General features: G+C 46.1%; 1 protein-coding gene across 1 annotated transcript in view; it reads left to right on the top strand.

The window, feature by feature from the left end:
- Positions 1–3,739: 3,739 nt before the first annotated feature.
- Positions 3,740–26,389, top strand: part of DOC2B (double C2 domain beta) — a 58,671-nt gene continuing 36,021 nt past the window's right edge. Inside the window, exon 1 of the mRNA XM_074263823.1 lies at positions 3,740–4,464. Within this exon, the coding sequence (XP_074119924.1) occupies positions 4,089–4,464 (376 nt within the window). The 5' untranslated portion in view covers positions 3,740–4,088. The remainder of the gene's footprint in view (positions 4,465–26,389) is intronic.

Consider the following 26,389-nt stretch of genomic DNA (forward strand, 5'->3'; position numbering starts at 1 on the left):
GGAAATGTCAAACCACTCCAATATCTTTGCCAAGAAAACCCCCAACGGGGTCAGGAAGATGTGACTGAAACAATCGAGCAACAACAAAAATTTATTACACGTTTTGTATGTATGTATCTATATAGATATTTCCAGCTTTAGTTTCTCCCTCCTGAGCTCTAGTCACACACTGTATAAGTCTCCCCTGGCCCACCAAGTAGGGATTGTTTCATTTATTGTGTCAGTACCTGTAGCACCTAACATGTGCCTAGAACAAAGTAGGTGCTTAATAAATACTGATTGAAAAACAAATAAAGTCTGATGAATTGATGAAACACCAGCTGTCTGCAGGACATTTCAAACTGGATATCTCAAACTTATATCCAAAACAAAACTCGTTATGCTCCACCCCTCTTCTTGACTTCCCTGTTCCTGTCAAGGGCACTAACAATTCTGCCAGTCCCTCGGAGCCACAATTTCCGAGTTAATTCTTAACTCCTTATTCTCACTTCCAGGTCCAGCTGGCTGGCAAAAATCGCCACTTCTCTCTTCACAACATCTGCTCCAATACATTTACTTCTCTCTTCCTTCACACACACACACACACACACACAAAACACCTCAGTGGCTTAAAGGCCCTGGTTACTTCTTGCTTGGACTACTGCAATACTTCTCAACTGACCTCCTTTCCTTATTTCAATTCATTCTCCAGCCAGTGACCAATGAGATTTTCTAAAGCACAGGTGTGACCATGTTACCTTTCCTACTCAATAAACTTCCCATTATCTGTGGGATCAAATATATCACGTCTGTTTGTCTTTTAAAGCTCTTTATATTCTGGCTCCTTGCAAGTCTTTTTACACATTATTCCCTTCCATGAACTCTATACTCCAGCCATACTGGCCCACGCCCCTCATACATGACATCCCATCTCCCATCTGCCTCTGCATGGCCGCCCGAAACACGTGTAATGTGCTCCCTTCTCACCTTGGTCTCAATGCCTCTGACTCAGCTCAAGCACCAGCTTGGGATGGAAGCCTTCTTCTACCCCAGCCCCTATCCTCTCCCACCCTCCTGCTCTCCCCTCTAAGATTATCTGATATCTAGTTTGTGGGAATCACATATATTTGCATACGGATATAATTTATATTATAATATGCATACATGTGTGGGTGGATAGATAGGTAACACACACACATGTTCTCCTCCCATCAGAATATAAGCTCTATCAGAGCAGGAATTTGTTTTGCTTTTTTTTTTTTTTTTTTTTTGAATCCCAAATAATTTGCACAGAACCTGTCATACAGCAAGTATTTAATAAGTGCTTGCTGGTTGATAACTGATTGACTCTGGTCAGGCGCCTGCACTTCTCTTAAGCCTGTCTCTCCATCCATAAAATGGGGATTGTGGTACATGTATTATCTTGTGGGGGCAGTAATCTGATTTTTAGCAGGTAGATGGAAAGGTTCATTGCGTCTCCCAACCTCCAATAGCACATGATAACCCAGATGTTACCATTTCAAAAGTATCGGGTTTTTTCAGGAAAAGGACTGATTACAGAACCTTTTTCCAGGATCCTCATGACTTAGAGTAAGCCTGAGACATTTTACAACAAACAGTTGCTGTGCTTAAGCAGGGATTCCAGGTCGTATCTCCCACCCCACCCTCAGTACAAGGAAAGTTCTATTGTGAAGGAGGAGGGGGAGAGAATCAAGAGATGCTGTGTGTTCCCCATGATCTGGTGCCAGGAGACAATCACTCACAAATTTGACGTGTGGATGCTCTATAAGTATGATAAACTGATGGTCAACAGTAAGAACAAATGTGACTTCACAAATCAGATAGTCAGGCCCCAGACGGCCAGCTGCTGTGGAGCTAAGCCAATGATGCATTTGAAACACTGCATATTGAGTTTTCTCCGCAGCCCCTCAGATCTGCCAGATGTCATGAGGCCTGTGGAAATGGCACCAATGAGCAAACTAGGAAATAAGGAGCCAAGTCCCACCTTCTAACACAATAGTCACCTCCTAATCTGATTAACAATGTTGCTGTCAGGCTGTTGGGAAAGAAGAAAGAAAGAAGGGAGGGAGGAAAGGAGGGAGGGAGGGAAGAAGGGAGGGAGGAAAGGAGGGAGGGAGGGAAGAAGGAAGGAAGGAAGGAAGGAAGGAAGGAAGGAAGGAAGGAAGGAAGGAAGGAGGAAGGAAGGAAAGAAGGAAAGAAGGAAGGAAGAAGGGAAGGAAGGAAGGAAGGAAGGAAGGAAGGAAGGAAGGAAGGAAGGAAGGAAGGAAGGAAGGAAGGAGGAAGGAAGGAAAGAAGGAAAGAAGGAAGGAAGAAGGGAAGGAAGGAAGGAAGGAAGGAAGGAAGGAAGGAAGGAAGGAAGGAAGGAAGGAAAGAAGGAAGGAAGGAAGGAAGGAAGGAAGGAAGGAAGGAAGGAAGGAAGGAAGGAAGGAAGGAAGGAAGGAAGGAAGGAAGGAAGGAATACTGTGGAAATGGCACCAATGAGCAAACTAGGAAGTAAAGAGCCAAGTCCCACCTTCTAACACAATAGTCACCCTCCTAACCTGATTAACAATGTTGCTGTCAGGCTGTTGGGAAAGAAGAAAGAAAGAAGGGAGGGAGAAAAGGAGGGAGGGAAGGAAGGAAGGAAGGAAGGAAGGAAGGAAGGAAGGAAGGAAGGAAGGAAGGAAGGAAGGAAGGAAGGAAGGAAGGAAGGAAGGAAGGAAGGAAGGAAGGAAGGAAGGAAGGAAGGAAGGAAGGAAGGAAGGAAGGAAGGAAGGAAGGAAGGAAGGAAGGAAGGAAGGAAGGAAAGGAGGAGAGGAAGGTGGGAGGCAGGGAGGGAGAGAAGAAGGACCGTTTTGATTCCAGGGCTCTGACACACTGTCAGGAGATCCGTGGGGAACTGTTAAGAACAGAATGATGCACACTTTGTCAGCCAGCGGCCATTGCTTTGACTTGCTTTGCCACACTGTATTTCCTATTAGGAGGGAGGATCCACCATTAGGGGCAATTCTGCTGTAAGAGAACGGGTTTGCCTTTCGGCCACCTGTGATAGCTGACAGGCGAAAAGCCTCGGGAGAGTTGGAATCCAGCTTCTGGGCAGCATCTTTTGAAATCTGCTTCACTTCTTGTAAAATGGGGAGCAGCGTTACAGGCTCAGCCGAGATGATACATGCAAAGTGCTTTGCAAACCTTAAAGGGCCCTCTAAGTGCCAGATGTGATTGCTATCGTTCGCACCTGGAGCTGGCTAGAGTCTGAGCCCATCTCACCGGTGCGTCTCGTGTGATGGAGGGGTAACGTGAGGCCCAGAGCAGGGGGATGGCTCTCCCGAGGTTCCCCGGGTGGGTGAGTCGGGATTCGAAGCCAGATCCCGGGACTCTCCGCGCCACTAGTCTGCCTCAGGAGCCCACAGACGCAGCGGGCCTGTAAGCGAGATGTCTCCTCTCGGGCCGTCTCTTTCCTAGCAGCTGGAAAGAACCCCCCTGCCTTCTCCGGGAGCTGGTGGCTCTGCTCCTCAGTCCCAGTCCCCAGCCCCTTCCAGCGGCCAGCACGTGAGCGGGTTCTGGAGGAGCTGGGCGGCCCCTCTGCCGGGGAGTCGGGGGCCGGTGGGCGTGGCGGGGCGCGCGGGGCGCGGGGGCCCGGCCCGCCGCCCGCTCCCCGCGCACCTGCCTCTGTGGCCTGGACCGGGAGTGCGTGAGCGCGAGCGCATCCCCTGCATCCCTCATTCCTTCGCTCCCTCCATCCTGCTTGGTTGCTACCCAGTGACGCCGGCAGGGCCCACCCCCTGCCTGTCAGCCCTTGGTCTGGCACTTCTCGGCGGGCTGAGCCCAGTGCGGCGCGCTCGCTGCCCGCTCCTGCAGGCTCCGGACCGTCTGGGGGCGCGGAACGCGGCGGCGACGGCAGAGGAGGGCGCGATGCGCACGGTGGCCACGGAGGCGGCGGCGGCGGCGGCGGGGGCTCTGGAGGAGGGCGCCCGCGCGGCTCCCGGCTCCCGGTGAAGCGCGCCCCGCGGCCCCGGCTCGCTGCACCCGCCGCCGGCGCCCTTTCCAGAGCTTCGTGCCCCGGCTCGGCTCGTTCTCCGAGGGGCTCCGGGGGGGCCAGAGCTGCCTGCATGACACTCCGGCGGGGAGAAAAGACCACCATCAGCATTCAGGAGCATATGGCCATTGACGTGTGCCCGGGTCCCATCAAGCCCATCAAGCAGATCTCCGACTACTTCCCCCGCTTCCCCCGGGGGCTCCCGACGGCGGTCAGCCGGCCCGGCTCCCTGCAGGCCGACGGCAGCCAAGCCTCGGTCAGCCCCTCCGACCCCCCCAGGGACGACGACGAGGATGTGGACCAGCTGTTCGGTGCCTACGGCCCGAGCCCAGGCCGCCAGCGGCAGCCCCCGGGCCAGCCCCAGCCCCAGCCCGCCGCGGGCGGCAGCGGCGGCGCCGGCAAGCCCGACGAGGACCCGGACGGGGAGGGCTACGACTCGGATGACTGCAGTAAGTTCCCCCAAGTATTGCACTTTTCTTCCCTGCTTTCTCCCATCCCCCGCCCCGCCAGCACACACACACACACACACACACACACACACACACACTCACCACATACACACACATCACAAACATACACATACAAATGCACGAATATACACATATAAAACGCACACATACACAAACGCACAAACACATACATCCAAAAACGCACAAACACACAAACACAAATCACTCTCCCCAGCTCCCCACCCTACATGCCAAAAGCCTTCTTCCCGGCCAGACAGCACTGGAGGTGCTCTCCCCTCTCCCCCCATAACTCAGTCCACGCTCTCCCCGGCTCCCCACCCCACCCCCACCCCCTTGGACGCTGTCCTCTTGCTATCCACATCCCACAGAACAGACACTCCCCCCTGGTTCCTACAACATACACACAACATTCAACGCGCAACAAAGGGAAAGCCCTCTGTCCGGCCCCTCCCCACACACACCACAGTGCACTCTCCTTCCTCCTCTCACAAACACACACATTTCCCCTTTGCTCACATCCACACAACCAGACTCTCTTCCTTAACCCCCAACACACACACACACACACACACACACACACACACACACGCACGCACGCACTCACTCCCCCTTTGCTCCTCACCACACACAGCCAGACACTCTCCCTCTGCCTCCCCAGTACCCATGCCTCCAAACCCCCCTTCCCTTTGTTCCCTCCCTCCCCTCCGTGTGACTGGGGCAGAGCCAGCAGGCCCCCTTCCCGATTTCTTCCCCTTCCTGCCTCTGGGTGCAGGGACTCGGGGGCTGCAAGTTCAGGAGGCGTCCCCGGGGGACGGCTCCGGCTTCCCGGTTACCCCGGCCCTTCCCCACACCGCCGCTCCCCGCCGCGGGGCCCCAGCCTCCAGCCCCGGGATGTCGGGCACGGAGCAGACTGGCCATTCCCCCCCTCCCTCCCCCCCCCGGCAGGGCGATGCTGCTACCCGGGGAGACACCAGTTGCTGAACACGCCCGGCCCGCTGCCCTGGGCGAGCAGAGCATTGTCCCTCCCGGAGCCGGGGACTCGGGGAGGGGGAGGGGAGAGAAAAGCCGAGGGAGCTGCGGAGAGCGGGGAGAGGACCCTCGGCCACTTAGATCATTTCTCAGTCGCGTAGCTGGCGGAGCCGCTCTCCCCGCCGGGGCAGGCAGCGGGAACCTGGGTGGATTTGCCCTTTCAAAAACCCTGTATGTCTCCCCGCCCCCCCCTCTCTGGGGCCTCCCTTTCCCGGGAAAATGTCTGTGGGCTCGTTAGCCTACAGTCCCTGATGGCCCCTCCTCCTCCTTCCTCTCCACCCCACCCCCGTTCACCTGTTACGCCTTTGCTTCCAAAGGGTGGAGAGCTGCTCTTCTCCCCCCCACACTTTCCGTCTTGCACTGCGCCGTCCTCCCCTCCTCCCCGCACCCCTCAACAGAGGCAGGGCCGGGCTGGGGGCTCCCTCAATGACCAGTACAGTGGGTTGTGAATTAAGTCTCCCCATCGCCTCTGAGGTTAGCTGTTGAAAATGGAGGGGAAGGGCATCCTCCTCCACCCCAAGCGCCGAGGGGGACAATGGAGGCTGCGAGAGGCCCCGGGCAAAGTTACTCCAGATCCCAAGATGTGGGCCCTTCTGGCTCGCCTCCGCTTGGGGAGCTCTGGGGAAGCTGCCCCCCACCTGGAAAAGTCTGCTTTTGTCATACTTGGCTGCGAGATCACTGACACCTGCCCCTCAGGCTTGGAAGGAAGGGGAGGGAGGAGAGAGGAAATGAACACCCTCTTCTCCGAATTTACAGGACTAGGACAGTCCAGGCCTGGAGGCAGAGGCCTGGCGGCTATTGGCCGTCCCCGGGGTCTCCAACTTCTGGAAGGAAGGCCCTGCTCTGAATGGGAAGCGGTGCTTTCTGGGAGGACTTGAAGGGCTAGATTTAATCTCAAGATCTGGATTTCCAGACCTTGGATTCACGTCTCTTAACTCTCCTGCTCCTTCCTCCTGGCTGGTAGACTTTGCACAGGATCACTAAGACTTTGTAAAACCATCCATTGGCCTGAATGGTTTCCCAGGTCCCTTCTAGACCTACATCCTTCCCGTCCAGAGCCATGGCAATCTGAGGGCTGAAGGGAGCCTGGCCCAGAACGGACTGGGCCCAAGATCCCACGGGAAGCACAACCCAACAGTGGCCAGGATCATCTATTTCAAAGAGTGAGGAGGCAGGAAGAAGGAGGATGGGAGAGAGCAAAGTACTGAGAGTTAGAAGGCTTCATAAGGCTCTTGTAGCCCAACCCCTTCGATTGATAGATCTCCCTTAGAAGGGAGTGAATTTGCCTGGAGAATTTAGGAGGAATCCTTAAATCTGCACTTCCTAGACTTCCCTAAGCAAAGGTGGTCCTGGAAATGATCAAGTTTTCTGCTAGTCTGGTACAAGGAGCTGAATGTAGGAACAAAGGGTGGGAGTCTTCTCATCCCAATTCCTCAGACTTTACAGTTTAAAAGCATCTATCCAAAAGGCCAGCTAGTCAAGTCCTCTCATATTACAGAGGTGGAAACTGAGACATCACAAAGACAGCAAATGGCAGAACTGATATTCAGACCCCAATCTAGAACTCCCATCTAGAATTCCAAAACCCAGAATTCTTTGCACTACTCCAGGATGCCTTTGTCAGATCTGAAAAAGTCCAGCCTTAGTTGGTTAGTAATTTTAGGTTCAGAAGGGGCATCCATACTTTGGGCAGCACTAGAGCAGAACTGGTCTCCTTACCCTAGTTACCATTTAAACCAATGCTGTCAGGGAAGCCAGTCTGGGGCAAGTCCGCACTCACCCCACACTCCTTCTCAAGCCAGAAATTGCCTCTGGGAGTCAATGGTATTGATTCCTAAGAATGACCAGATTCGGATCAATCACTACATCTTATATGAAGCATTTTCTGATGTTACCTCCCGCCCCCCAAGTTACCAATGTCCTGCTCCCCAACCCTAGAAGTTGTGTTTACTTTGGATAATTTTTCCAAGTACTTGTTTAGCTTCATGAAGTTTCTTTCCAAGAGAAAGTAAGCTTCCTGAAGGCAAGAATTATTTCTTTTTTTTTCTTTTTCTTCCCAGGTCTTTGAACAGTACCTAGCCCATAATAGGCATTTCCTAAATGCTTTATGATTGATTGATTAATCCTGCAAAAACTAAGATGGCTAAAGGAGATGAGGAAGTATTATGTTTCCCATTTCCAGTTCTATTCCTGCTTTGTGAGCCATGAAAGGACAGGGATGCTTAGATCAGGACTTCCTTCCCAGGACCAGAGGCTAACATTCTAGACCATGAGTTGAATGGCTAGAAGCTTAATCCTTTCCTGGAGTATTCAGGAAAGCTCAAGTTTATGGTTTTTTTTTTTTTTTTTTTTAATGCTTGTTAAGTTCTAAGGGCGGTACTCTTTTCCCCAAACCCAATTCTCTTCTCAACTATACTGTTGTTCCTTCAGCAACACTTCCTCACATAGTTACAAGTAGCTTACACTGATAGGTACTAAGGGAGACGGCGTCAAGAAGGGAAAGGCTTGGAAGCATGAGTTGTAGCCTTGTTCTGCTGTTATAACCTGTGTATTCCAACATCTTCCTCACAGTTCATAATTAGTCCAGGGGCAGTGGGATTTTGCTCCAGGGCATCATATGGCATAAGTTCCCCTTTCTCTAGGCTCCTTTCTCCTGGAGTCTAACCAATGGTCCTCAAACTTTTTAAATAGGGGCTAGTTCCCTGTCCCTCAGAATGTTGGAGGCCGGACTAGAGTAAAAACAAAAGCTCACGCTCTGTCTCCGCCCCTCAGCCCATTTGCCATAACCTGGCGGGCCGCAGAGCTGGCTGTAGTTTGAGAACCCCTGGTCTAAGCCTTCCTTTCCACCACCCCAAAACCCAGAAGACTCTTCTCCTGACCAGATCAACTACTGACCCAAGTGAAAGGGACATTTCTGGTCCCAGCCCCCGGAGAGCGCTTCTCAGATATTTTGCCCCACATGAAATAATTCCTAATTACACCTCAGTTTCCTTATCTGTAAAAAGAGAGAATTCAGACAGATGGACTCTGAAGCCTGCCCCACCTCTCACCATCTAAGACAGCCTCTGTCAAGGAAGGGACCTTGGAGGCCTCCGTCTAGTACATTTTGCGGAAGAGGACGTCACAACCCAGGGTGGTTGAGTCATATGTCCAGAGTCAAGCAAAAAGTAAGCACGACACCCAGCTCATAGAAGGAGCTTAATAAATGTTTATTGATCAAGTAGCAGCATGGGGATTTGAATGGCAGTCTTTTCCTTCTAGAGTTTGATACCACAGATGCAAGAAAATCTCCTCAGCTGTACATCAGAAAGGGGATTTGTGTCCCACACCGGGACAATACCAAAGACGAGGCAGAATGTGCTAAATCATAAGGCCTGCTGCACACAGCCAGTGCTCAATCAGTGCTTATTAATTTGACTGGGAGAACAAATAAGTAACAGTTATAAACTTACCATGGAGTTTCCATAGACCTCATGTGTCCCATCTACCCCCAGGCCAAATAAATAACAAGGGAAGGAATTTGTCACTGAAGTAACTGAAATTCTACAACCTAGCGAACATTTATTGAGCACCTACTATATGCCAAACACTATGCTAGGCGCTAGGGTTCCAGAAAGGAAAGAAACATTTTCTGTCCTCAAGAAAAGGGAACATTGTGCTGGCCAGTCAGAAAGGCCAGTATCTGAATCCCAGCCAAGAGACTTGTTAATTATGTGACCCTGGGCAAGTCATGGAACTCCTTTATATATCAGTTCCCTCACCTATAAAATAGGGATGATCATAATGTCTTGAATTTATGAGACTTAACAATGGAAGAGTAGGGGGACCTAAATTTGAATCCCATCTCTGTCCCTTGCTGTTGGTGTGATCTTACACCAGTCCCCTACCTTCTCTTGGCCTCAGTTTCCCCATTTGTAAAATAGAGAGGGCATTTGAACTCAGTGGTCTCTAAGGTCCCTTCTATCCCTAAATCTATCGCCCAAAGTCATTTACCCTCTCTGGGGCTCAGTTTCCTCAGCTGTAAAAGGAAACAGTAGGTTTAGCTGCACTCCTCACCTCTGGACTAACCATGTGATTTTACTTCCACTCTACCCTCCTTCTCTTCATTGGAGTCACATCAATACTTCTAACGATATTCTATGCTTTCTACCAATTCTAAATCTCAGATCCTTTTAATCCTGATATAAAATGTCAGTTATCTTTATTTTTGATAAGAAGCTTAGCTTCTGCTTGGGGTGCAAAAGTATTAAGATATGTAGTTCTGGACATACAAGATCAAGATCATTTGAGGAGAGAGAGAGAGAGAGAGAGAGAGAGAGAGAGAGAGAGAGAGAGAGAGACCCACCTAGCACCTGGAATCGGGAAAGACTTCCTGTAGGAGGTGATGCTTTAAGCTCAATCTTGAAGAAAAATCATGTGAGACAACAGGGAAGAGATGGGTTTGGTAAGGCTACCTGCCCCAACCCACAGGACCACTCACCCACAGGCTCATAATTATGCTCCAAGTGAGCAAGAGAATGGCATATTCAGTCCAAGAAAACCCAGCTCCTGTCCTGGTGATCCAGGCCGAGTGAAATGTCTGTTCCCACTGGATGTCCCATGGCTCGGCCTGGTCCTACCTCATCCACCCCAACAACCAGTTTCTGGAGTCTAAGCTGGGATAATTCAGACCAGATGGCTCATGGCAGCTTTAGCCAGATTTATGCTATTTGCTGCCCTAATTATTGGATTATCTTTGTTCTGATAAAAGAAAATTAGGGCGTCTGCTCTCTCTGAGACACAGGGCAAAGAAGTGAGGTCTATTTACATTCTTTGGGGTTTTTATTTGATTTTTCTCTTCTAATTCCTGTCCTCAGGAATAGTCATCTCAAGGCCCAAGCACAAAACACAAGAACTGAATATAAATCAAAGAAATCCAGAGTGATGTAGAGGAGAAAAACCACTGTTAAAACCAGCTCCCTTCACCCCACCACTGCCATGCCTTCGACATCCCCCAACCTCTGTATTCTCAGGCATCTATAGTCATTTCTGGTTAGTCCCAGCATCCTTTCCTTGATGACATCATCATTTCTCCCATATCTCTCACTTATTTCGATCTCTTATTTCAATGAGATTGCTCTCTCCTCACAGAAATAGGTGAGCTAAAGAGCTCAGCAATCTCTTCTTTGGCTCCATTCACACCCTGGTCTTAAGCTTAGGGATAACAAAGGTTTGTGTAAAGTCCAGACATTAGCCAGTTCTGGTTGGGGAGTGAAGGCTGGCTAATGTGGACATCGGCCCATGTCATCAGTGAGTCATACTGGTGGGCATATGGAACTCACTTAGAATTTCAGTGAAAAATGACAACTGCCCAGATCACTGGAAACCAAAGGATCAACACAATCACAACCTCCCTGACCCCCCATCCTCCTCCCACCCCCAAAAAGAGGCTCTTTTGCCAGATTTTCTCCTAGCGCAGGGGAGGAGCTTCGGATGGAGATCGAGATTTTAATTCAAGCTCTGAGACTGACTTGCTATCTAACTCTGAGCAAGTGACTTCCCCTCTTAGAGCTCTCAGTTTGCTCCTCTGCAAGATGAGTGGGTGGGACTAGCTGAGCTCCAAGTGGCCGCCTCACCCTTTGCGTTTCAATTATTTGTGAGGCTAAAAATTTTTCATGGAAATTCTCAACTAATTTCAAATGCAGGATGTTAAAGTCCAAATCCTGCTTGATGTCAACATTGCTGGTTGTTTTTTTTCTCTCTTAACCAGAGAGAACAATAAATCTTGCCAGTGGTAGCTTTGTTCTCACTGAATGAGCACCTGCCTTCTGAAACGGCCTGCAATGATGGGTGATAGCACTCTAGCTTCCATTTTTCACCAAACTCCTTCTAGCTCATTTTTTAAAAGACTGAAACATTCATCAGACCTCAGTGTTGAGCAGGACCATATGGGTTGAGTTATTTTGAGACAAAGGGCACCATTTCTGTTGCTGAGACCAGGCTAGTGCCATTCCCTTTTTAAATTCAATTCAACTTTTATTGGTTCGGGAAATTCTTGTTGCTCTGCCTCAACACAAGAGAGCAAATTATTAATGATCATTAATTTCACCTGTTACTTCAGGTTCGGGGAATTCAGTTCCCCATCAGTTGGGGAATGGTTGAAAATGGTATATGAATGTTATGGAATATTATTGTTCTATAAGAAACGATGAGGAGGAGGATTTCAGAAAGGCCTGGAGAGACTGACATGAATTGATGCTAAGTAAACTGAGTAGAACTAGGAGATCATTGTACACAGCAACAGAAAGATTATACAATGATTAATTCTTTTTTAAAAATTTTTTTCCTGAGGCTGGGGTTAAGTGACTTGCCCAGGGTCACACAGCTAGGAAGTGTTAAGTGTCTGAGGTCTTGGGGGGGGGGGCATTTGTTACATCCTACTATGTGCTAGGAACTGAAATTTAAAAAGAAATCAAGAAACATTCTCTGTCCTCAATCAAATTACATTTATCAGGAAACACTTTTATGCATATAAATAAATGCAATATAATTTGAAGAGTAAGTAGGCATTAGCAATTAGAGTTTGCTGAGGATTCTAAAAGAGAGACCATAAGAGAGTGCATTGCATGTATGCAGTTGGAAGATGTTATGCTGAATTTGTGGAAAACAAAGAAGGTTAATATGAAGGGGAATAATGTGATATGTCTGGAAAGGTGGACTGGAGAAAGATTGTAAAGGGCTTTAAATGCCAAGCTGATTATTTTGCGTTTTAACCTAGATTCCCTGCTAGTGAGCCATTGACAATTCTTGATCAGGGCTGTGATTTGGACAGATTTGATGTTCCTGAGGAAGATTATTTTGGCAGTTGTGTGGAAGATGGATTGGAGAGACTTTGGCTTCTTTATCTATTAAATGAAGGAATTGGGCTAGATAATCTCGGAGCTTTGTCCCGTCTCTAAATTTTGTGAAATGGATCCTTTATCTGGGAAGGGGCATCTGAGTGGCCAAAATAAACATCGCAAAGGTCAGGTACTAAAACTCATGCCCTTATGAAATAAGCAGCTGCTGCTCCTTTGCTCGTGGGAGAATTCCTCAGGTCCTACTAACTCTTAGTTTAGACACATTTTTCATAATCATGAAAATCTGGTCTTCCCCAGTTTTTCTCTAGCAGATTAAAAGCAGCAAATTGGAAGTGGGGAAGTTACTGCAGGAGTCAGTCACACTAAGAATAGCAAGAAATAACTGCAGACACTAAGGAGGGGAGATGGAAAAGCTATTTTAAAAAAAACCAGATATGAGAATTCAAAAAACATAGTAACGCGGGGTCATTTTGTGTTGGGGCAAGCAGCCCTGTGCTCCTCAATAGACACTGAGGGCATCACTCCATTACAAACCAGGACAATAATGTTCCTAATTCTGGCCTTTTGTGTCCAGGAGCCCTAGTTTAAGAAAGAAAAGGTACCTGCAATGCTTTTTAGCAGGATTTCCATCTGAAAAGATTCAGATTTGAGGGTAATATTTTGGGGCAAACCTTAGCTGTTTGGAAAGTTTGCTTGTGTAAAAAGATTCCCTTAATCCTCAGCAATAAAGGAAGCATCTATTATTGGGAAATACCAGTTGTTGTTATTGTTGTTGCTGAGTCTTGTCTCACTCTCCATGACCCCATTTGCAGTTTTCTTAGCAAAGCTACTGGAGTGGTTTGCCATTGCCAATGACAAACCAATTTCCTTCTCCAGCTCATTTTACAGATGGAGAAACTGAGGCAAACAGGGTTAAATAACTTGCCCAGGATCACACAACCAGTAAGTGCCTGAGTCAAATTTGAATTCAGAGGTGTGTTTTCCTGATTTACCTGGCAGTTCTTTCCATTTCACCACCTAGCTGCCCCTAAGGCATCAATTAGGAAGGAATAAAAGAACTGCCTTGCTGCACTGGGGAACCAAATTAAAACTCATGTTCAGGATTCAAACATAGGCAAGGAAACTCCCATGGATTTCCAGTCCACCACCTTAACCGCTTATCCACAATGAAGGATGAATAACAGTAACCAGCTGAAACTGGATAAAATGAATTTATAATGTAGCCCTAGCTAGGACAGTTGTAGGCTATGTGCAGTGGCTTTTGTCTAGGAGGAGAGCCTAATGGTAGGAATTATTCAGGGATGAGATCTGGTAAGAGACAAATTAAGAGAGAACAAGAAGCCAAAGGATCCTAAGCTAAAAGGCAAAGGATCCGAATGCTGAGGGTAGAGTTAAGCTGAAATGCTGAGAGATGGGAAAGCAACGTGAGAACAGAGACAATGGTCCTCACAAAGAGGAGATGGCCTGAATCTGCAGAATGAGACCCGTGTTTGGACATGGTTGATGTAATCATTTGTCTTGGTTTACTGTGCATATTTCTTTCTTTTTTTTACTGTACATATTTCTTATAAAGATTATTTTTCTTTTTCCCCCAGTGGTGGAAAGAGAAAAATGCTTGTTTATTGAAAAAAAAATTTTTTTAAATAAAGTCTGTGGCCATGGAACAGATTCGGGTCAGTAGGGACCTCCTGGTTCTTTGAAAATGACAACAAGAACTCTCTCTCTGTCTCTGTCTCTGTCTCTGTGTCTGTCAGTCTGTCTCTCTATTTATATATATAATTTTTATATATTTATATTTTATTTATTATATATTATATAATATTATATTTTATCATATATATATAATATTATATATACTATATATAATTTAGTATATTATGTTGTAGTGTATATTATGTACATATATACATACTATATATAATTTAGCATATTATGTTATATATTATATATACACATACTATAAAAAATTTATATATGTATATATACACATATGTATTTACATACATATATATGGAGATATATCTCATTAGATAAATATATATACACATGATGTACAATTTTGGTTCTTTTCTTGTGTTTCTTATTTCCTTTTCATCCTGTCCATAGCCTGCTTTGAATAGATTTGTTCGTATGTTGTTTCTCTTATTAGATTGTAAACTCCTTGAGGACAGGAACTGTCTGTTGCCTTTTTTGTATCCCCAACACTTAGCAAAATGCCTGGCATGTAGTGGGCACTCAGTGAATGTTGACTGGAAATGATTTCCAGAGTGGGAAGAACACTAGTAACAGGGAGGAATAGAAGAGGCCCCACATATGACATGGGACTTGAACAGAGCTTTGAAGGAAGTTCATATTTCTGAGAAAAAAAAAAGTAGCTTAATGGGGAAAGGGATCTTCAAATTATAAATATATATGTGAATTATTTTATATTTTATATATACTCACACATATAAATATATATTATGTGTATTATTTTGTTTGATCCTCTCAACAACCCTGAGAAATGGCTGCTACTTTTACTTCTGTTGTACAGAAGACAAAACTGAGACTGAATAAGTTAAGTGACTTGTCCAGGATCCTACAGCTGGTATCTGAGGGAATATTGAAAGCGAGTCTTCCCAACTCCAATCCAGCACCTGAAGCAAAAGTAAAGAGGAAGGGCTTCCCAGGCAAGTTTTTATCAACACTGTGGAAAGGAAGGTACCGTAGTGGCAAGTCAACCAGTCTAGCTAAGATGTAGATATGTGAAGGGGAATGATGTACAACAATAAATCTGGAGGCTAGGTCAGAACCAGACTGTGGAAGCCAAAGAAAAATTTATATTTTATTCTAGATAAACAATTAAGAACATCTGAAACTTTGTAAGAGAGGGACACAGCAATTCCTGTGCTTTAAGAATATTCACTGAGCCGTAGTTTAATCCTGAGCAAGTCATTTCACTTCTGCTTGCCTCATCTATAAAATGGAGATAATAATAATACCTACTTCCACTGGTTCTCATGAGGAGAAAAATGAGATAATATTTGGAATGTGCTTTGCAAACCCCACAATGCTGTCTAAATGCTGGCTATTATCAGGACAAAGCCTAGAGGGAGAGAGTCCAGTAGTTGGGCAGGAGGTGATGAAGGGAAATGACTCTTTGAGTAGAGAGGAGCCAAATACAAGACCCATGAGGAATATAATCAACAAAATGTCACAAGTGATTAGATAGGAGGCCGAGGGAGAGAGAAGAGCTGAGGACTGCAGGATTTGGACATGACTTAGAAGGGCGCTAGTGTCTTGAACAGCACAGGGAGATTTGGAAGAAGGGAGAATTGGGGGATAGTAAATCCTGCTCTGAACATGTTGAATTTGGCGTATCTAGGGAATAGCCAGTTGGGAAAATCCAATAGGCAAGTGATGATCCATGACTAGTGTTCAAGAAAAATACTAGAGCTGGGAAAACCAAACTGGGAGTCATCAGCATAGAGATGATAGGATGACCCGTGGAAGCTGATGAGCGATCTCATCAGAAAAATGAGAAGAGATCCAAGAACAGAGCCCTGGATCTGGGCTAAACCCACCCAGAGCAGATGGGACATGGATGATAATATAGCAAGAGAGACCAAGAAGCAACTGCCTGACAGGAAGTAGCAGATCTAGGAGAGCAGTGTCATGAAAACCCAGAGAGAAGATGGAGTCCAGAAGGAGAAAGTAGCTGTCAGATGCTGCAGAGAAGTCAAGGAAGATGAAGTCTGAGCAGAAACCACCAGATATGAGACGAAGTAACTCTACCTGGGCACAGTACCTAAAACAGAACACATGTCTCGGGCAATTCTATCAACACACTTTACCATACATTTATTTGAATGGACTTTGGAAATGGTAAGCACTCAGTAAATGTCCATTGAGTTCAAATGAATAGATGCCATCTTTATATATATAATCTCACATAACTGTGACTCCACTACTCAAGAAGCTGCAGTGGCTCCCTATTACCTCTAGATTCAAATACAAATTTCCCTTTTAGGCATTTAAGGCCCTTCGTCATCTTAATCCACCATATATTTCCAGGTGGTCGCATTATTCCCCTCTTTCACTTTTCATTCCAGCCACACTTGACTAATGCTATTCTCTGCACACAACATTCCATCTCTCACCTCAGTGCTTTTATAAAGACTGTCCCGCTCTGTGTGAAATTCCTCCCTTCCACTTCCATACCTTAGTACCCCTAATTCCTATCAAAATTCTAGTCAAGGACTTCCTCCTCACAGAAACAGTAACTAGTCCTAACTCCCTGAGTTGCTGGTGTCTCCCCAGATTAATATGCATTTATTTCATCCATATCATTTTTATGAGAATGCTGTACCACTCACAGTAGAATCTAAGTTCCCAGAGGGCAGGGACTGCTTCTTTTTTGTATTTGTATCTCTCCCACCTAGCACATAGTGTTTGCTGAATTGAATTGAATCTTTAGGGAACTTTCTTCTGTTCCCTGTTCCAAAGCCTCTCACTCTTCACCCGACCTTTCTTCAGGACTCCAGTTTTCAGAGGATGAGCTGGTCCTTTACCTTATGAAGGGCAGTCCCTCTACCTGTGTCATCAACTCCATCTTCTTTAGGAATTGGTCCTAATAATCACAGCCACTGTCTCATCTTCAATATCTACTGTTTACTGGCTGCTTCCCTATTACCTATAAATATGTCCAAGTGTCTCATAGTCCTCTCCAAAAAATTTTAAACATATAAACAGGCAGCTTGTCATTGAGCCCGTCATCCCTCTAGCTATCCTATTGCTTTCTTTCCTTTGTCAGTCAAACACCTAGAAAAGACTGTCTCTACCTGCTGCTTTCACTTCCTCATCTCCCCCTCGCTTCTCACCTGATCCTCAATCTGGTTTCCAAACCAAAAAAACTGCCTTCTGAAAGGTCACCCGTGAGCTATCAATCGTTAAATCAGTTGCCCTTTTCTCAAGGCTCATTTTCTCGGCTTCCATTTTATAGCCTCCTTAAGCACTGTCTCTTCCAGAGAGTTCTTCCCTCCCATGTTTTCCATGATCCTTCTCCCTCCAGGGTTCCTCCTTCCGTGACCTCTCCCCATTGTCCTCCTATCCTCAGAGTCTACAAGTCCATCCTGTGCACTCGTTTCTTCTCTCTATCCTCCCCCTTAGTGAGCTCATCAGCTTCCAGAGGCTTAAATATCATATCTCAGCTGATGACTCAAAAGCTTCCAGATTCAGCCTGAGTTTTTCTCTAAGCTCCAGCTTCTCTACCTGGAGATCCTCAGGCACTGCAAAACCACATGGTACAAACTAAATTCATTCTCTTTTTCCCCTCTTCCAAATTTCCCTAATTTTTTTTTTCTGAAACAATTGGGGTTAAGTGACTTGCCCAAGGTAACACAGCTAAGAAGTATGAAGTGTCTGAGGTCAGATTTGAACCCAGGTCCTCCTGACTTAGGGGCTGGTACTCTATCCACTGCACCACCCAGCTGCCCCCAAACTTTCCTATTTCTACTGAGGGTATTGTCATCTGCCCAGTCACTCAGACATGAAGATACAAGAAAGAACAGGGATATCTTAGTAGAAATAAATTACTTTCAGAAAACTTACAGTTCCAACAAACTTCTTAGAGCAGCTATAGACTCAAAAATAAATAAATAAATAAAGCATTGTTATTAACAAAAAAAAAAATGGCTTTAAAGTCAAGAAGTCTGAGTTTTAATCCTGTGCTGTCCTTACTGCCCATGTGACCTCCAGCAAGTCACTCTGCTCTCTGGCAGTAAAGGATGACCAATCAAGTCCCTTTCACCTCTAAGTGATTTAACTCTTCTTCCCTTTCCTGTCCTTCTCATGGCTTCCCAAGTCATGTGCATTCTGAGTCTATGATCTCTTGGATCCACCCATCCCCTCTCCTCACCTTGCTACCCCCTTATTTAAGCTCTTAGCACAGATGGAGGGTTGAAAGGAACCTAAGATATAACCAGGTTTAACCTTCATTTTACAGATTGGGAAACTGAGACTGAGAGAGATTGAGTGACTTTCCCGGAATCACACAATTCCTAAGTATCAGAGGCAGGTTTTAACCCAGGCTTTTTGACTGACTAGCTGTAGCACTCTGTCCCCTATATCTTGCCACCTCTCGCTTCTTGAATATATTTGGATAATGTCCTAAATGAACTGCTTGAATCCAGTTTCTCCCCTCTCTAATCTGTCAAACATCTTGAGACACAAGTCAACCCCTGCTCAAAAACCTTCAATGACTCCCTATTGTGCATTAGACACATTACAAAATCCTCAACCTGGCCTTTAAGGGCCAGACTAGTTCCAATCTGCCTTTCCAGTCTCATCATGCTCCTTTTCTTCCTTCACAATCTGGAATACCGCAATTCTCCTTTTCCATCCTGAATTCCCAGGTCTCTATGCATTCACATATCAGCCCCCATGTCCGGAATTACTCAGTCACCATCATGTCCCCCCACCTCGTGTAGGGAGACCCCAGGGTGCTATTCTGAGCCACTGCACTTCTCTCTCCATACTGTCCCCTTGGTTATCCTATCAGCATCCAATGAGTCAACTCTCATCTCTAGTCAGATTAGATGCCCTAATCTCTCTCCTGAGCTTCAGTCCCAAATGTGCATTGGACATTTCGAAGATCATCCACCTCTGAGTCAGAATTTGGACCCAAAGGTCTCTGATTCTTAATGACTCTCTATCCACCACACTACCTGGCCTGGGTTCAAAATGGTTAATCCCATAAAACATAGGTTAATCCCATACTCACCAAATCCACAACATACTTCTTTATTCTATCCCCCAGCCCTTCTGAGTGGCTCTGGCTCTGTCCAAGGTAACACCATCTTCCAGTTCCTCCCCGGCTCAACCTTTCCTTCCCGTAGGGTTCAGCTCAATTACTGTCTCCTCCATTGTCCTCCCTATTCTTGGCTCTGTGCCTCACACACAGTAGGTGCTTCATAAAGGGAACTTGATTTGAAGGGAATTGAAGAAACCATACCAACCGTCTCTAATTATTCTCTTCTTCCTTGACCTTAACTCTGTGTATTATATTCTCTCCCCACCCCCAGTAGAACATAAGCTCCTCAAGGGAAAAAAGTTTTCTATATGTTCTTAAAATTTTGTATCCCTAATGCTTACCACAGTGTCTGGCATACAGTAAGTACTTAATACATGTTTATTTGTTGAATTGAATTTAATCTCCCAATTAAATCATAATAAAACACAAATATCAACCCAATTCTAGAAGAGAGGAGACCGTGGATCAGAAATTTAGAGTTGGGGATAGGAGAATTTAAAAGTCACTGAATCCAACCTCATTTTATAGAGGAAGAAACTGGGGCACAGGGAGGTTCAAGATCATCCACCTCTGCGTCAGAATTTGCTCTCAAAGGTCTCTGAGCCTAACAACTCTCCATCCACTACACTACATGGCTTAGGTTCAAATCCCAGCTCTGCTTCTTACTATGTGACCTTGGGCAAACTGCTTGACTACTCTGGGCCTTTAACATGAAAAGGATGAACTATCAGTTCCCTTCCAGTCCTCAGGTTACAACATAAGTCATTTAGCCTCTGGGGACCTCAGTTTTCTCATCTGCAAAGTAAAGGGTTGCATTAGAGGCAGAAAGGTGGTGCAGTGGGTAGAGCACTGGGCCGGTGATCAGGAAGACCTGAATTTAAATTCAGTCTCAGACCCTGGCTCTATGGCCTTGAGCATGTCACCTAATTTCTGTCTGCCTCAGTTTCTTCAATGTAAATGAAGATGATAATAGAACCTGCATCCCAAGGTGGTTGTGCATATCAAATGTGCTAATAATTGCTACGCTCTTAGGTACCCAATAAATACTCTTTCCCCTTATTCTACGATCTAAAAGGTAGTGTGGTACAATGGCTAGAGTGACTGGAGAGAGGAAGACCTGGTTTCAGATCCTGCCTTCAACACTCATTAACTGTGTAACTCTAAGCAAGTTACTTCTCTTAACCTCAGCTTCTTCATCTATAGTATGGGGATATGATAACTCTTGCCTCAGAGTTCTTGTGGATCAAATAAGATAAAAGATGTCATGCATAAGGGACACAAAACTGGCTCTGGAATCAGAGGTACCGGGTTGACTACCTCTGACACTACCTTTCTGCTCCTGGGTGAGTAATTTCACTTCCTTGAGCCTCGGTCTCTTTCTTTAACTGTAAAATAAGAGGATTAAACTAGATGGCCTTTGAGATCTCTTTCAACTCTAGACCTATGTCCAGTCTGCAAACCTGGCAAAGCACCACAGAGATGTGAGCTAGAATTATCTAGGATCCAAGTCCTTCTGGGAAGCAAAGCCCCGGGGAACAGGGAGCAGGGATCAGAATTTTTCTCATTATCCCTCTGGGGTTCCTTTGAGGTGTTGTTACCTAGCTCCCCTGCCTTCTTCCTTCTCTCCACTTCCCCACATGGAGGGATGGCCTGGCTCTGGGGTCCTGGGCTCCAGAAGAAAGGGGACCGAGTCCAGTGGGCCTCCCTTTTCCCCAGATCAGAAGCAGGGATTCAATGGAAAGGCCGGCCTCTCGCCTTGCCTTCATTCAGATAACCGTGCAAGCCCTTTTGTGGATGAGCTGCCTCCTTGTGGAAGAGGAAGGAGTCCACCAAGGCAGGCTCCGGGAGGCCACAAAGAGCCTTGGAAGAGGAGCCAGCCACCAAATGGGTGAGCTTTCCCTACTAATTAAGAGAGCAGACAGAAGCAGCCCGTGTTCTTTCCTGGTGGTGTATGTGGGCAGGTGGGCAACTGGGCCAGGCCCTCACCATTTGCAAGAACCCTCTCAGGGGTCTGGCTTCTACCTTCATATTCAGGCTCCCCTCCTGTGTTTAAATGGAGACGCCATGGAAAAGCAACTTACAGAAGGCTGTCCCTTACCTGGGGGCGCAGTCTGGTCCCAGAGCCTTCTGTCTTCCCCTTCTCTCAAAGCCATAAGCACTATGTCTTCCTTAATGCTTTCTGGAGATGGGGGATCACTGGAGTACCACAGAACGGCCAGGGGAGCCTCCTTATGACCTTAAGCAGAACGGTCTCTAGCTTATGATAAATCCCAGCCCCATGTTTGAAACAGAGGTATGGCTTCCCTCCCTTCTTTGCAGAGAGAGAGAGACCAATGCATGTGAAGTTGTGTATACTGTAGAACATAATTGGTGCATCAATTTCACCAAACTTTCTTTCTTTCTCTTTTTAAAATTCTTTGGCAAAAGACATGGATTTCTGGGTGGGAGAGAGGAAGGATATATTAAGAAATGAAGATGAGGGAAAAACTAAAGATATACAATTGAGAGAGAGAGGGAGAGAAGGAGAGGAAGGAAGGGAGGGAGAAAAGGGAGAGAGCGTGAAAAAGGGAGGAAAGGGAGGGAGGGGAGAGAGAGAAGGAGGAAAGGAAGGAGGGAAAGGGAGAGAAAGGAGAGAAAGAAAAAGAAAATGAGAGGGAAAGAGGGAAAGAAGAAGAGAGAAAAGGAGAGAGAGGGGAGAGAGAGTGGGGGAAGGGAAGGAAGGAGGGGAAGGCATAACTAAGGCCTTCAGAGTGCTGATAGCTTGGGAAATGGGATAGACGCATGCTTTCTCCCCACCCACAGCCACCCTCCCATCCTCCTTGTCCCCTCCCCCTCTCCCCAACTAGGTTTCTCCTCATGTTTGTTGTTTGTCCTTCTTCTTGAAAGGGACCATGACTTTGATGACGCCTTGACTTGCAAATGAATAGGCTTGAAGTGAGGGAGGGCTGTGCAAAGCCACCAGCCTCACAGAGGCTTCAGTGGTAAGATCCTGATAACCGAGGACGTCCCTGGCCCTCACACCCTGAGGTGCAATCAGCTCCACCCTTCCAGTCCTGAACCACCTGCCTGGGCCCCCCCAAACCCGCACTACTGTGGTGCCTCTGACCTGGATCCTTCCTAACTACCACCAATCCTCGTTCTGGCACTGAGGGAAAATTCATCAGAAGGGGCTGGGAGTGGGGGAGGAATTGTACAAAGGGGAGCCGACCTCTAGAAGATGGAAGAGACACAGAGAGAGAGGAGAGACAGAGAGAGACAGACAGAGAGAGAGACAGAGAGAGAGAGACAGAGACAGAGAGAGAGACAGAGAGACAGAGAGACAGAGACAGAGAGAGAGACAGAGAGACAGAGACAGAGAGAGACAGAGAGACAGAGAGAGAGAGAGACAGAGAGAGAGAGACAGAGAGACAGAGAGAGACAAAGAGAGAGAGAGACAGAGACAGAGAGAGAGAGACAGAGAGAGAGAGACAGAGAGAGAGAGAGAAACAGACAGAGAGAGATGGATGGATGAATCTTAATTGGGTGCTAAGTGGGCACACATCCTTCGTCCCTGGCTGGAAATGTTTTCTGTGGCTGGATCAGCAGGGCCTTTTTTGCCTGTTTCCATTGTTAGGATGGATAATCAGACTCCGGCTGTCTGGATTCATGGCGTGACTCCCTCTGCTGGAGAACAGGCTCAGCTGCTGTTGGGTTTCTTATTCCTCCTGCAGCTGAGTCTGCTCTGGGTACAAGAACTCCTGGTGAAGACTATGCTGTAGGATGAAACAGCATTAGGGCTGAAAAGGACCCACTCCTGTCCACCCCGAGTGCAGCAAGCATCGAATGAATGTTAATTGAGTACAAGAATTTTACAGAGGAGGGAGCAGAGTCTCCAAGAGGGAAAGTTACTTGCCCAAAGGGGCGTAGGTCATGAGTGCCAGAGTTGGGACCAGACTCAGGGTCTCAGTGAATCTTCCTGTGCGCCACGCAGCCCTCCTTTGTAGGGAAGCTTCTCTTGTGACTGTGATTACAGTGAGCTGGGCAGTGACTTTAGGATGGAGGAGGTGTCCCCATTCTGGGTACTAAAAAGAACACATACACATGTAAAGCCAGAAAACTTCCTAAATGGTACTAAGTCAAATAATAATATTGGTAATAATAATAATAATAATATCTGGTAACAATATAGTACTTTAACCTTGCACTTGTTATCTTGTTTGAGCCTCCTTGTAATCCTGTGAGATAAGTGTCTCCATTTTACAACTGAGGAAACTGAGGCAAACAAAGGTTAATTCGCTTGCTTAGGGTCACGTGGCTAATGTTTTTGAGGTAGGATTTAAACCAGGTTTTCCTGACTCCGAATCCAGTATTTTAATGACTGTGCTACCTCGATGGGGTTAGAGGAAGGGGGATTTAGGAGAGGGAATATAACAACTTTACTTTGTACATATTAAGTTTAATGTTCCAACAAGACATCTATCTTCATGTCACTTAGGCAAAAAACTTGATCATTTTGCCTCAGTTTCCTCATCTGTAAAATGAAGGGGTTAAACTGGGTGACTTTGAAGAACCTTTTCCCTCTAGAGCTATAAGCCTAAATTCTCAGCAATACAATGATCTGTACCCTGAAGGACCTAGGATGAAAAATCCCATTCCTACCTAGAGAAAGAACTGATTGTGTCTCAATACAGATTGAGCCATTTTTATTATTTGACTTGATGCCATTTGGGAAACTTTCTGACTGTGTGTGTGTGTGTGTGTGTGTGTGTGTGTGTGTGTGTGTGTGTATCCCCAGAATAGGAATATCTTTTCCAGTCCTAAATCACTATCTTTTTTTTTCTTGAGAGTTTTTTGAGGGAGAAAGAGGATCGATGTTTTCTTCCATAACATGACTTTTGTGAAAATGTTTTCCATAACTTCCCATGTGCTTCTTTAATGGGGGTTGAAGATGGGGATAAAGGAGAGAATCTAGAACTCAAAGTTTTAAGAACAAATGTAAAAAACAAATGTAGCTGAGAAAATAAATCTATAAGCCTAAAGACCAGGCAGCAGCTGTTGAGGGAATGCAAGTCAGGAGAGACATTAAGGTATATGGATTTGTGACCATCAGGCTAGACAGGAACATTGAAGCCTTGGAAGCATTGAATCCTTGAGACAGTGTAGAGAGAGGAGGACTGAAGGAAAATCTCGGAGTCCTCTTGGTTAGGTGATGGGAGATGGGACAGTGATCAAGCAAGGAGAGGAATGAGAAGTGGAGGAGGCGAGAGACCCAGAAGGGAGGAGCATTCACAGAACCAAGGAAAGCCAGAGCAGAAGGAAGTCAAAATCCATGGGAAAAGAGGCTGGGGGATTTAAAAGTTAAGGGATCGTTGATAGGTTTGGAAAGGACAGTTTCAGGAAAGCCACCGGGATCAGGAGTCAGATTACCAAGGAGAGAAAGAGAGAATGGTGGCTGCCGATGAAGAAAACGTTTCCTAGAATTTGGCCATAAAAGGAAGAAGAGATAAAGGATCATAACTCAATGATCTGACATAGTAAGGGTTGTTGTAAAGATGCCTTGTATAAAAAGCTTTGCAAGCTTGTCTCCTATTAGTATTAACCTGTCTAAACCTCAGCTCCCTCATCTGTAAAATCCAAATAAACATAACTATGTTCCTTGAGGGCAGGGCCTGTTTTTGTGTTAGCACAATGCCGGAGTTTAATACGTGTTTGTTAATTTGATTACAAAGATTGCGATTCTTGGATTTTCAAGATTATCCCAGAGATAGTCCCTGCTCCCAGTCTAGTTGGGAGATAAGATACAGAAATGCCAGAATACACAGTCCTGTTGGATGAGGTTCTAGATCTGTCATGGCACTCTGGATCTTGTTGGATGAGGTTCTAGATCTGTCATGGCACTCTGGATCTTGTTGGGTGAGGTTATAGATAATTCATGGCACTCTCTGGGTCTTGTTGGATGAGGTTCTAAATCTGTCATGGCACTCTCTGGATCTTGTTGGATGAGGTTCTAGATCTGTCATGGCACTCTGGATTTTGTTGGATGAGGTTCTAGATCTGCCATGGCACTCTGGATCTTGTTGGGTGAGGTTCTAGATAATTCATGGCACTCTCTGGATCTTGTTGGATGGGGTCCTAGATCTTTCATGGCACTCTCTGGATATCAGAAAAACCACTTCTCCTCATCTGGGTCCAGAAACCACATACTTGGAATTAGAACAGCCTTTAATAGAATGGAAGCTTCCTCAAGGCGGGGTTGTTTGCATTCCTGGCGCTTGGCCCATTTTTTTAAGTAGACTTATGATTTCATGGGTGTGTGATCTGCCCGGGCTCTGAAATTTATAATTTTAGGGACTTTGCTAAAGTGCTAATGATGCGGTTTGAATGGTCTCAATTCCTGGTGGTCAAGAGGTTAGTGGCAATAAGAGTCGTTAAGATTCCGCTTTAGATCGGCCGCAGGTGATGAGTGAAAGAATTCACTCATTCCCAAATTATTAGTTGCAAAATGAAAGTTTATCGTTGGCTAGAAATCAGTTCTAGTGGGAAATGGAGTCTTGGCACTGAGATGCTTTCTCAGTGGGCAGAAGGGTCCTGGCAGCTGAGCAAACTACCTAGGGCCAACTGCAAGGACCTTAGTTGAGGGAGCCTGTTATACTGGGTACCTTTTTGCGGACTGGGACAGCCCAAGCTGATCAGATCAGGGTTCCTCCATTGAATGAGGATTTAGAATTTTTATAGCAAAAATTGTTGCTTCTCTTATCCCGGGAGGATGGGGCTCTGTCCTGACTCCTTGGAGCCTGAGAGATCCTGATCGCTGAGATCAGAAAAGGTTCACAATCTCTAAGAGAGATAATCTTAAAAGGGACCACATTTCAGTTCCCTCCTGCTTCACTAAGGGATTCAATGATTTGCCCAGAGTCACACAGCCTGTATGTGTTCAAGGAGGGACTTGAACCCAACTCTTCTTGTCCCTGACTTGTTACCTCCCACCCTGAGTAGCTGGGGCTGAAGAGACACTGGATGAATGGCCTGGAAGGGATACAGTTATCCCTGTCACACTGAAGCTTTACCATCTTCGTGTTCATGTATCTCAGGCTCACATGAGAAATTAAAAGGGATTCTGGGGGGAGTTTTGAGGAATCCTTAGATAACATAAGAAGATCAGCAGATGGCCCAGAAAAAGTTCAGAAACTCAGAAATGCATAAAATAGATGTATACTATACTATTAACCCAAATTTTCCAATAAGGTACTGTAAAAATCCCATAAAA

This window comes from Sminthopsis crassicaudata, chromosome 4, assembly GCF_048593235.1.
Source record: "Sminthopsis crassicaudata isolate SCR6 chromosome 4, ASM4859323v1, whole genome shotgun sequence".
In the NCBI taxonomy this organism is placed as follows: domain Eukaryota; kingdom Metazoa; phylum Chordata; class Mammalia; order Dasyuromorphia; family Dasyuridae; genus Sminthopsis; species Sminthopsis crassicaudata.